General features: G+C 37.9%; 1 protein-coding gene across 1 annotated transcript; it reads right to left on the bottom strand.

Moving 5' to 3' along the window:
• On the bottom strand, positions 1,936-2,724 carry LOC102181719 (keratin-associated protein 13-1-like). Its single transcript, XM_005674704.3, has one exon. The coding sequence runs from the start codon at positions 2,721-2,723 to the stop codon at positions 2,172-2,174; it is 552 nt and encodes a 183-aa protein (XP_005674761.3). The 5' UTR covers position 2,724; the 3' UTR covers positions 1,936-2,171.

The following is a 12,983-nucleotide window of genomic DNA, read 5'->3' as shown; positions in this document are numbered from 1 at the left end:
CTCCATTTCTTCTAAGGAATTCTTTCCCACAGTAGTAGATATAATGGTCATCTGAGTTAAATTTTCCCATTCCAGCCCATTTTAGTTCACTGATTCCTAAAATTTCAATGTTCACTCTTGCCATCTCCTGTTTGACCACTTCCAATTTACATTGATTCACAGACCTAACATTCCCGGTTCCTATGCAGTATTGTTCTTTATAGCATCAGACCTTACTTCCATCACCAGTCAAATCCACAACTGGCTATTGTTCACTTTGGCTTTCTCTTCATTCTTTCTGGAGTTTTTCCTCTGCTCTTCTCCAGTAGCATATTGGGCACCTGCCAACATGGGAGTTCATCTTTCAGTGTCCTATCTTTTCGCCTTTTCATACTGTTTATGGGGTTCTCATGATTGAGGTTAGAAGCTTCTAGTTCAATTAGGTTTGTTGAATGTGTTTCTAAGGCCTTCTCATGAGCCACATGACTGTTTTCCCTTTGAATTTGTTTCCCAGTGGTGTCTTTAGTCCACATGTTACTCATTCCACATTACTTGAAGAAGAATTATTTCTCAATGCCAGTGCCAAAAATTCAGACTCACAGGATCTTTTTGTCTTGCTAATAAAAAATTTAAATTCCTGTTTATACAAAAGTCAATGAGTAACTCTGCACCTAGATGACACATTACTATTAATTATAACTCTTTGGATGTGAGTAACAGAAATCTCATTTTATTTTAATTAGTTTAAACCAAAAGAAGACTTTATTGGCCAATATAATCAAGGTGCATAAAAGACAAGTAAATCTGGCTTAAAGGATGCTGGGAACAGAGGCTCCTGAATCGGCAGAAACTTTTGTATCCCACTTCTTTGTGTGTTTTTCTAGCTTTTCTTTTCTTTTCTTTTTTTTAAATTTTCTGTCTCTTGAGAAGATTTCCCTGAACAGATGACGTGGTTCCTGAATTCCTTTTGTTAGCCATGATTATTTCCAGTTTAGGAGAAAAGAGGCCCTCTTTTCCCACATTCACTTAGAAAAAGTCCAAGGAAGAAGGAAGACAAATTAATTAACACTCATAGCACATGATTGGAGCAAATGGTAATGATAGTTATTTTCCCACTCATGAAGAGTTATTACTAAATGTATTATGAACAGTTTTAACTGAATTCTGACCCTACATTTAGCTCTGAGACAAACAACTTGCTCAAATTAAAATAAACTCAAAGTGTGCCCTGTCTCTGATCTGAGTAGACCTCCCTCCCTCTCTCTTTCACACAAACACACCTAATAATCCATTCCCTATTTATTTAAAGACAACCATAATGGCAACCAACTCCAGTACTCTTGCCTGGAGAATCCCATGGACAGAGGAGCCTGGGGGGCTACAGTCCATGGGGTTGCAAAGAGTCAGACACTACTGAAGCGACTTAGCACTCACGCACATAATATCCTTCAACCCATGGTACTTTATCTTTTCTCTCTTTCAAACCAATGCATCAGATTTATACAAATATTTGATATAATATATTTTATAAATATTTCATCACCATAAGTGACATCTTCTGGACAAACTCTAAACCAGTTCTGATTTGAAAATGTAAAATCAAAATCAAATATGGATGTCAGCACAAGGTGTCCTCCTTGAAAGCACAATGAGAATATTTGCTCCACTATGAGCACACTTTCAATTTAAAAAAAAAAAAAAAAAAAAGCCCTACCAGATTTGATGGTGGAAGACATGCACACTTATTAGCCCTTAGGCAGTGGAATACACAAAGAATTTCCCATATAGCTGGCCTGATACCATTTCCTGGGGAAATACAAATCCATTCCTAGGGAAAAGACTTTGAGGGTATGGAGCCCCAAAGATAGATTATAAATCAAACTTAAAACCAAAACAGAGCAATGAAAACATCAGATGCAAGAGTGAATGAATTTATTAGGTGAAGCAAAGCTGGATTTCCATGCATTTTGTAAGAAAAGTTTATGTAATTCTGATTCAATTGTTTCAACAAAATTACAGATTTGAACTCAATATTTTGGTTATTAATTTCACTGAAAGGATTAGTGAGTCAGTGTTCGACACTAGAGAAACGATGAGATGCTGATGGTGAGAGGGGTTAGCTAACATTTCTGAAAGGGGCTATGGCAGCTGTAAGTAGAGACTGAAACGTTTTGCTCAGAAGTTCTGGAAATTCAACAAGTTGATCTACGGAAGTTTGATCTACAGATTGGCCTATAGCAAGAACACTGGCAGCTCCTAGAAGTCAAGTAGGCTGGGTGGTAGAACCTGGATCCACACCTCAGGGAAGGGAAGCCATGAATTCCATAACCCAGCAGTCTGAAGACTCTGGATCCACAGCCCACTCTGGATCCCCAGTCCAGAGAGTAGCAGCTTCTAGATCCATAACCCAGGGAGCAGCCTCTAATAGACCCACATCCCGGAGAACCAGAAAAAGTTATCTGGAAGGGACTGCAGAGTGTGGAGGTCCTTGGGCAGTAGCAGGACGTCTGACAGGGTTTGAACACCACAGGGGTGGGCCGGCAGATCCTGGGACAACAGAGGTCAGTCCTGTAGACCAGGGTGCTGAGGAAGGAGGAGCCACAGGAGGAGCCTGGGTAGCGCAGGTGGACCCCGAGGGAGCGGGAGGAGAAGCTTTCAGAACAGCATTTGTAGGACATGTTGTTGATAGGAGATGTGAGATCAGCTGAGTTACACGGAGGCCACTCTCTGAGCTTCAATGTCATGACCTGGACTTCGAATGTATATATATACTCTTAGACCTGGATGCATCACTGTGAAGAAAGATGGTTCTTCCTCCTTTCTCACCATTTCATACAGGCACACCTCCCTAAATTATTGCTTAAATGTATCACGTCTTCACATACTTAATTATGCTTTAATCACGCTGATAGAAAGAAATTACTCAGTTTCTTTCCCCTGGAAATTGATGTGACTTGACTTCCAAAATTATCGGTCATCACATCTCCAAATAGCCCCTCCCACTTCTCATCCATGTGTGCAGTTATGTCCTGTTCCTACCAGGTAATCTTACACACATTTTCCTTCACTTGTAGTAGGTTATTGTTCAAAATCGTTTCATGTCATCTTCAAAAACATATGATAAGGATTTCTCCAAATACTAACTATATTCAATGGTCTTACCAATCTATCAGTTGGAACTTTTTTCTATTCTAATTCATATAATTTTTGAAGAATATGAAAAATATGTTTATATACACATATATGCATAACTGAATCACTTTTTCTGTACACTTGAAATTAGCAGAACACTTTAAATTACGCTTCAGTAAAAATCCATGAAATCCTTGATATCCATTAATTTGGCTTAACTAAACCAATTCATTGGCAAAATTTTCATCCTACCTTTTCTGTGATACCCTTGACTTTCTCACATCTGAGTTCATGATCAGAATTAAGGGATAGAGACAGCCATCCTTGGTGTTCAGGCCAATAAACTGCTTTAAAAAGAATGGAAGCTTAAAACATTTCCTTAGATGATATTCTTTTAAGAAACAATAAATATAACTCTGTGAGAGAGACCTTGAATAAAGTGTGTGCTAGACTTGAACATCTTCATGTACCGTCTGATACATCTGTCTTGTAGTAAAGTTCCAGGGAAAGTTAACATTTCCTGCAACAACTAACTTGAAGTATTAGAGCTATATGAGTCTTTACCATCCTCTGATCAATCTACACATAAAAAAAAATTGTCCTAGAGAGGTTTAATAACTTTCCTTTAATAACTCAGTGCCTGAAAAAAATTGAAGTTTAGACCTTGATCTCTGTATACTGAGTCAAGATTCAAACACTGCAAAGATAAAAGCAAATTCAACTTTAACCTGTCTCATAAATGAATCTACTAAGCTTACTTACACTAAGATATAAATGCCTGATAAAGGCTTATTTACTTCTCCTAAGAATATTTGCATTGGATAGTGTCCAAGAGAGAATTCCATGCATCCCTCGTCTTTATACATTTAAAGTATATTTGACTTTCTAGCCTAAGAAAGAGAAAAAAATCCTGTGCAATCTATACTTAGATTAATGGGTAAAAAAGAAAGAAAAAGAAGAAGAAAAAAAGACTTTTAAAATCTGGCGTGTTCCCATTTGTCTTCTTTTGAATCTAACAGTTTATTTGATTGAACTAAGGGAAATAGCATTCACAGCTGTCATTGAAAAGAAAGCTCCCTAACTACCTGAAAATTAAGTTGCTTTATTCCAAAGCACGCTGCTTCAGAGCACTTAGTTACTTTGTTTTATGATTATCTCTCCCATGCAGAATCCAAAGTGTAGCATGCATCACGTGAAGTGCCCTTGTGCAATACTTAAACCATCACTCTGATTCACAGAAGTAAAATAAGCTATGCTTTATGAATGGATACCTATTAAATTTGTTAAAGATGTATGTGTCACTCTCAACACATGGGATTCTTTATTGTGCCAGCCTTTAACTTCTTTGGGATGGATAATGTTTATATATTTCTATTAATAGTTGGTTTCTGCTTAAAAAAAAAAAGGAGATGTTCTAATATGCATATGTTCTTGCTTTTCCAGGCCAGCTCTCTGTGTTTGGGAATTAAAATGAAAATGACTCAGGAATAAGTCAATTCCAATTAACATCCCCTCAACCCATTCCTAATAGGTTAACACTTTTCATTAGCATTATTTGTGTACATTGTACAAGTTCTAATTATTAACTCATAAATGCTAATAAATGTGTCCCTCTGAAAGTCGGAAAAGGCAAAACAAACTAGAGCAGCTTTCATAGTTCAGAAGTACATCCTGGAACTAATAAAATACTCCGTGTGCTTTGTATGCACAGGCAAATGTTTAAGAGAAGAAAAAAAAATCACTCTCTGGATAAATCAGAGGGAAAATGCAATATTGGAAAACTTTTTTATGAGAAATAGAGGAATACCAACATTACGTAGAATAGAACACATTTTAGAATACCCACGAGTCATAAGTAGCTTATGATCTGAATGACTTAAATAGTGATGGTTTTTCTAAGTGTCAAAAATGACAGTCTCTTTTACAATGTGTTTTCAGCCACTTTTGAATACCTTTCCTCTACTAGGCAGTAGTAGAAAGAATGAAAATCCATGTGCTCCATCCTATACCTTTTCCCCTTCCTGTTCACTTTTTCTCTGCATCCTCAAAATTGCCTTTTCTAGACCTAAAGGATCTTTGCATTGCCCCTTCACCAAAGGCTCTTCTTAACAACTAAGGTGTTTTTAAAATTTTTATAGTTTTTTCTGTGTTTCCAATTTTTATTCATCTATTTCTTTTTTTTTTTTAATAATTTTTTTGGCCTTATCAGGAGGCATATGGGATCTTATTCCCCTGACCAGGGGTGGAACCTGGCCCCCTGCAGTGGAAAAGTGGAGTCTTAACCACTGGACCACCCTGGAAATCCCTTCACTAACAGCTTACTTTCCAAACTTTCTTACCAGAGGGTGATCTGCCTGGTAAGCACTATTGCTAGGTATGGGCTGAAAGACCATTTCTGGGTAAAGAACTTGAGATAAACCACTTTCTTTTCCAGAGGGCATTCTGCTTCATTGTTAGAATTCTTCTTAGTACTGGTACTCTTCTTGTATGATTACAGCTTTTTCCTGCTTCATATCGACCCAGTTTACATCTTCAGAACTGCATCATCCATAACTTTCAATTGAAGTGAAAAGGCCAGAGTAGCTGACTTCTAAAGGGTTTTGCTTACAGACCTCTCTGATTTTTCACACTTGGATTTACCCATTGAAAAGTAACAAAACATCTTTTAAAAAATGCTAATATAACTTCCCTCTCTCAGAGGTTCATTCAAATCAAGTTTCATCACTTATCTTTATTTAAAAAAAATTTTTAAGAGAACAAGCATCTTTTGAATCTTATTAAGCCTTGACGGCTTCAAAATAGAATACATGCTCCAGTTGAAAGGACACCCCAGTTGACTTACCACCATCACTTTTTATGGATATGAAAAGTGGACTTTTTAACAGCCACAGTTCTACCTCACTTCCCCTTGGTGCCACATTGAGCAGTGTGTGACTAACAGGGCAGAAGGGAGTGATAGGTTTCACCTTGTATTTGAAGAGAAGATCAATCCCCGGGTGTTGGGTGGATCATTTAACTGGTAGAGGCAAGTGGAAGTGTTTCTAAAACTTAGTTTTCAAATCTCCATCTTGAAAAATTTTAAAGATGGAGATAATCTGGAAAAAAATTCTTAAGGGGCCAGAAAAGGAATTCAGTTTCATATTCAACTCTATGTTGTTCTGTTGTTGTTTTTGTTTGTTTTTGTTTGAATTGAGCACTGCGGGCAAAACAAAAGCAGAGCACAACAGCTGCAAGCTTCCACCTTTAGCACAGCAGGGTGGAAACTCAGACAGGTTTTCTATGTAGCGACCTTGATAATTTCTTCTAAATAAACTTTGGTCTTTTCTCTTGAGGCCTCCAACTCACTGGCGGAGGCTCACCCATGTTATGAAAGGTAATCTGCTTTACTCAAAACCTACATTTATACATTATACAGAATTTATACATTTATACATTATACAGAAACATCTGGGTTGGTGTTTGGCAAACAACTGGACACCATATCCTAGCCAAGTGGACACACTAAGGTTAACCATCACAGATGGCTATCAAGGCATTCAACAATACTTGCAAATCAACTGTTGTCAGGCATCAAAGTGTTAGCAAACAATGCTTTCATTAGAAAAATGCAGTTATTTGTCTCTGTACTATATTCTTTTTGTTAATTTAGTATTTGTTTGTTTTAGCAACATTGATAATATGGAACCTGTGGAAGTCTCAGTATCTTTCAGTCATCTGGATCAAGTTATATTTAAAGTTTCAAGATTTAAAACTACAACTGCATTTGAAAAAAATATGAGATTTTTGATACAAATGTTTTACAAAGATAAAGCACCATCTGGGAAAGACAATCATCTTGTTTACACATATAAGAAAGAATGCTTCAAAATATTCACAAATAAGTACTGCTAATGGCATCTCTGACTTGATGGACATGAGTTTGAACAAGCTCTGGGAGTTGGCGATGGACAGGGAAGCCTGGTGTGCTGCAGTCCATAGGGTCTCAAAGAGTTGGACATGACTGAATGACCCAACCGAACTGAAATGTAAACTAAATTTACATATACTCTAAACCTCATCATAATAATGAAGTTTGTGTATTTATTTACCAAAAATCACAAATTAATTTCCTATAATTTTGAAATGTTTATTTGAATAGTTTTAAAAACTCCTGACTGTGAAACATGAGACTATAAATCTTTCTCATATAGGAAGACACATTTGTTAGGGTGCATTAGTACTTTGCTGTGGCTCAGATGGTAAAGCATCTGCCTATGGTGCGGGAGACCTGGGTTTAATCCCTGGGTCCCTGGGTCCCTGGGTCGGGAAGACCCCCTAGAGAAGGAAATGGCAACCCACTCCAGTATTCTTGCCTGGAAAATCCCATGGATGGAGGAACCTGGTAGGCAGTCCATGGGGTCCCAAAGAGTTGGGCACAACTGAGCGACTTCACTTTCACTTTCTTTCACTTAAAGTTGTAAACTGTATTTGCCAATTCCTGTAGGATGTGAATTTTCAGTCACCATACTTTTGATTATTAACATTTTAACTATGACATCACTGAAATAATTATGCTTAAGTCCTGTAAGTAGTGGGAAAGCCCTGGAGAGTTCTTTGAAACTAGAAATATACAGGAAAGCATTTTTGGTTCTTAAATTAAAAGGCAGGTAAAATAGATTTGATAGTCTAATTAACTTTTTAACACAATGCAGAATCTCAATTTTCTCTCTTAATGAAATAACACTAGCGAATAATGGCTTTCTAGGAGGTAGTCCATGGGGTCACAAGTGAATAATACTTAATAAGCATTTTATACAGGTCAGACACTGTTCTAAGCTATTCATCTGGTGAATAAGAAATGTTATTTAGCACACAGATGAAGAGAGACTACACACCATCACAGCTTTATCTGAGTCTACACTCTTAACTGTGTACTGTCTCAGTAACAAGGAAGATAGATAAGGGAGGTGGGGAGGGTCAGGAGTAAAAGTTTTGAGGCAAGTTAAAAAGTGAAGAAATATTAGAAGGACATAGTCAGAAATACAAGAATAATTTGCTAATGGCTCCAATGGTAAAGAATCTGCCTGCAATGCAAGAGACCCTGAATTCAGTCTCCTGAGTCAGAAAGATCCTCTGGAGAAGGAAAACAGCAACCCACTCCAGTGTTCTTCCCTGAAGAATTCCACGGACAGAGGAGCCTGGAACCCTACAGTCCATGGGGTTGCAAAGAGCCAGACACTACTGAGCGACTAACACTTTCACTTTCAGGTTTGGGGAATGCTCAGGGTCTATTTTTGGTTCCTGTTATCCATTCTGTTGAAAATAAATTTTAATTACACTGTAGTTTGTGTATGATTGAACCAAACCAGAAAAACCACCACCATCTGTTACAACTTCATGCCACCCTAGGCTTCAATGACACCAAAAATGTTCTATATTCCTTAAAAGAAAAACGAAAATCTTCCATCTGATTCTCTAATCTTTTACAGATTCTCGAATCTTTCCTGAATATCTTCCTTTTCTTGTGATTCAAATAAACTCCATAGAGTTGAACTTCAGAACCACCTCAAATAATGGTACTCATGAAATCCTTCTAGCTTTTTTCTCACAAGATCTCCTTAGTTCAAATATATTCATCAGCTTCACACTTTTTTTGTGTTGAACCTGAAAATTATTTTAATTTCTAATTTACATGACAGAAATTATGAGCATGCAAAAGTTATAAAAGAGACAAGTTCAGGACTACTAATAATCAGAAGCAAGCTCACAGAGGAGAAAGCATAGAAACAAATACTAAGATGTTGAAAAAAATTAATCCAAAAAGTATTTCTGGGTAAAAAGAGATTCAAAAAAGGGGATATCGATTAGCATAGAGATTAGATGGAAAGGAAAGAAAGTAGATTCAAAGTGTAGTAAACAAACAAATCAACAAAAAAAGAAACCACTTGCCAGCAATTTTACATTTACAAAGTAATTTAATTCTCCTAAGAAATATGTGACTTTATCACTCCCATTTTCCAGGTATAGAAGCAGATACAAACAAAATTTAACAAATTATAAGGCTGCAACTTATAAGTAAAAGAATTAAGCTTTAAATTCAGGTTTATTTTATTCCAAATTACATTCTTTTCACTTACCATTAATTTACTCATTCACTGTATTCATTTCATTTCCTTTCATGAGTTTCTTACTCTGAATAGTATTTCATGAGCTTTGAGAAAGTCTTGATATATAGATATATAAACAATAGAGCCCATGAGTAAAGTCTGAACTCCTTAATTTGTTCTATTTACTCATTCTCCAGGCAAGATTACTGGTAGCTATTCTCTTCTCCAGGGATGGAACCCAGGTCTCCTGCAGTGCAGGCAGGTTCTTTACCTTATGAGTCACCAGGAAAGCCCCAAATCTGAATTATTAGTACCAAATACATCCTCACGTTCTCCCAAACTCTGACTCTGTTAGGAGCCTGAAATATATTTCTGGATGACTTAGGTTGAATTTGGATTCTGCTTCTTTGAGATAACATTTAGGTCTCAAGTGGAACAGCAAGTGCAAAAGAAAGATCTTTCCTCAGCATATTCCTTAAGTTGTCCTCATTGCTTTACCTCGCCAGGGATGAGGAAAAGCTAATTATTTTGGGGACTTGTAAAAAAATATCTTGCTTCGGGCTCCAAGTTTGGATAGAGACCAAGAGAGGAAAACAGAGAGAAAAGACAGATAATTAAAATCCAACTATAACAATGATTTCAATATCTGGGTCACCTGGCTTGTGAATTCTCTAGAAACTCTAGGCCTTGTAGCTACAGGGTATTCCTTAGAGAAAGCAGGATCACTGTGTGTTAAAGCCAAATAAAACTAAGGACACACAGAAACCACTGAAATACCTAAGTAGAAGCCTAATCCTCACTTTTATGCTAATTTAAGCAAATTACCATAAAGCAGGTTGGAATTTTGTTATTCTTTTATCACATTTTAGAAAGAGATGATTCAGAAAGTAGGTAAAATAAATTGTGTTCTGAGAAAGGGAGAGGAAGAAATGGGAGACAGAGGTAGGATGGAAAATTGTGTGGTGGGGGAAAGAGGGAGGAGAGTATTTCATAAGAATTAATTTGCAGATTTCTAGTTGCTTAGCTTGGATTACTGGTGAATTAGTGATAAAAGGTGGATTTTGAAGGTCTAATATTTTGGAAATTGATAAGCAGCTCCTGAGCTAGCAGAACTGAAATTTTCTTAGTAATAGTTTTAAGAAATTAGGTCTTCAAGATCTTGTAAATGTGTCATGCTGATTTGTACACCTCTGAACACACACTCAGCAGTGGCCATGGGACTGGAAAAGGTCAGTTTTCATTCCAGTCCCTAAGAAAGACAATGTCAAAGAATGCTCAAACTACCGCACAATTGCACTCATCTCATATGCTACTAAAGTAATGCTCAAAATTTTCCAAGCCAGGCTTCAGCAATATGTGAACTGTGAAACTCCAGATGTTCAAGCTGGATTTAGAAAAGGCAGAGGAACCAGAAATCAAATTGCCAACATCCTCTGGATCATCAAAAAGAAAGAGAATTCCATAAAAACATCTACTTCTGCTTTATGGACTATGTCAAAGCCTTTGATTGTGTGAATCACAACAAACTGGAAAATTCTGAAAGAGATGGGAATACCAGACCACCTGATCTGCCTCTTGAGAAATCTGTATGCAGGCCAGGAAGCAGCAGTTAGAACTGGACAGGAATAACAGACTGGTTCCAAATCAGGAAAGGAATACATCAAGGCTGTATATTGTCATCCTGTTTATTTAACTTATATGCAGAGTTCAGTTCAGTTCAGTCACTCAGTCGTGTCCGACTCTTTGTGACCCCATGGACCCCAGGGATGCCAGGCCTCCCTTTCCATCAGGGTACGTATGCAGAGGATATCATGAGAAACGCTGGGCTGGATGAAGCACAAGGGAGAATCAAGCTTGCTGGGAGAAATATCAATAACCTTAGATATGCAGATGACATCACCCTTATGGCAGAAAGCGAAGAAGAATTAAGGAGCCTCTTGATGAAAGTGAAAGAGGAGAGTTAAAAAGCTGGCTTAAAACTCAACATTCAGAAAACTAAGATCATGGCATCTGGTCCCATCACTTCCTGGCAAATAGATGGGGAAACAGTGGAAATAGTGATACTTTGTTTTGGGGGGCTCTAAAATCACTGCAGATGGTGACTACAGCCATGAAATTAAAAGACGCTTGCTCCTTGGAAGAAAAGTTATGACCAACCTAGACAGCATATTAAAAAGCAGAGACATTACTTTGCTAACAAACGAACATCTAGTCAAATCTATGGTTTTTCCTGTAGTCATGTATGGATGTGAGAGTTGGACCATAAAGAAGGCTGAGCACTGAAGAACTGATGTTTTTAAGCAGTTGGAGAAGACTTTTGAGAGTCCCTTAGACTGCAAGGAGATCCAATCAAGCCATCCTAAAGGAAGTCAGTCCTGTATAGTCATTGGAAGGACTGATGTTGAAGCTGAAACTACAATACTTTGACCACCTGATTTGAAGAGCTGACTCATTTGAAAAGACCCTGATGCTGAGAAAGAGTGAAGGCAGGAGAAGGGGACGACAGAGGATGAGATGGTTGGATGGCATCACCGACTCAATGGACATGAGTTTGCATAAAGTCTGGGACTGGGTGATGGACAGGGAGGCCTGGCATCCATGGGGTCGCAAAGAGTCAGACACGATTGTGTGACTGAACTGAAACTGAACACACACTGGTTGGGAATAAGGTGAACTGATCTCTCCTGGAAAAACAGTAGGAATGTCAAGGAAGCCCTGTCCATCCCTAAAAGTGACAAAGGTCCCATATCCACAGCCCAGAGACTATAAACCACAAAGTAGTTGCAAGATTACAGTCTCATCTTCTGGATAGACCAATGAGGAAAGATGCTCATAAGTGGGCACAGGATACCTGGAAGGTTCCCTATGGACAGAAGAAGCTTGGTAGACACTGGGCATAGATAGTTTACTATAGTCTCTCATTTCTGGAAAGGTGGGACTCCCTCCTTTGATAGTAATTCTCTCCCTATAACTTGATTCACACCTGTAAAGACCCTGTCTTCCAACAAGGTCCTATTATGAGGTATCAGAATTTATGACTTCACACTATGAATTTTGGGGGGACAGGGCACAATTCAACCCATAACAAGAGACAAGCAATCATTAAAAATAGAAAAAGAGGCACTTTACAAAGTTGATCAGATATAGTTTCAACTTTATTGGGGTTTAATGAGAAATTAGAGTGAATTTCTCCCAAAGAACTTTGTAAACCTTTACCCCTGGGTACAGTATATGAAGAAAACATTCTGGTCAAATCTTCTCTGCTCAGTTCAGTTGCTCAGTAGCATCCGACTCTTTCGACTCTTTGTAACCCCATGGACTGCAGCACACCAGGCTTCCCTGTCCGTCACAAACTCCCAAAGTTTGTTCAAACTCATGTCCGTCAAGTCGGTGATGCCATCCAACCATCTCATCCACTGTCGTTCCCTTCTCTTCCTGCCTTCAACCTTTCCCAGAATCAGGGTCTTTTCCAATGAGACAATTCTTTGCATCAGGTGGTTAAAATATTGGAGCTTCATCTTTAGCATTAGTCCTTCCAATGAATATTCAGGACTGATTTCCTTTAGAATTCTCACTAATCAGTTATCTAATTAAAAGGAAATTAATATGCACAGACAAGGTTGAATATGTTTTATTCATTTATTAGGAAACATAGATCATTTCCCATTTACAGAATGAAAGTTGCTACTTTCATGGCCAATCATCCATCAATCACCATGCAGAACAGCAAAGCTCCCTACCACTGCCCACTCTCCACCATCTTGTATTGACAAAGTGCTATGGTCT

The sequence above is a fragment of the Capra hircus genome, chromosome 1 (genome assembly GCF_001704415.2).
Source record: "Capra hircus breed San Clemente chromosome 1, ASM170441v1, whole genome shotgun sequence".
Lineage (NCBI taxonomy): Eukaryota > Metazoa > Chordata > Mammalia > Artiodactyla > Bovidae > Capra > Capra hircus.
The sequence above is the reverse complement of the archived record's forward strand: the minus strand, read 5'-3'. Positions and strand labels throughout refer to the sequence as shown.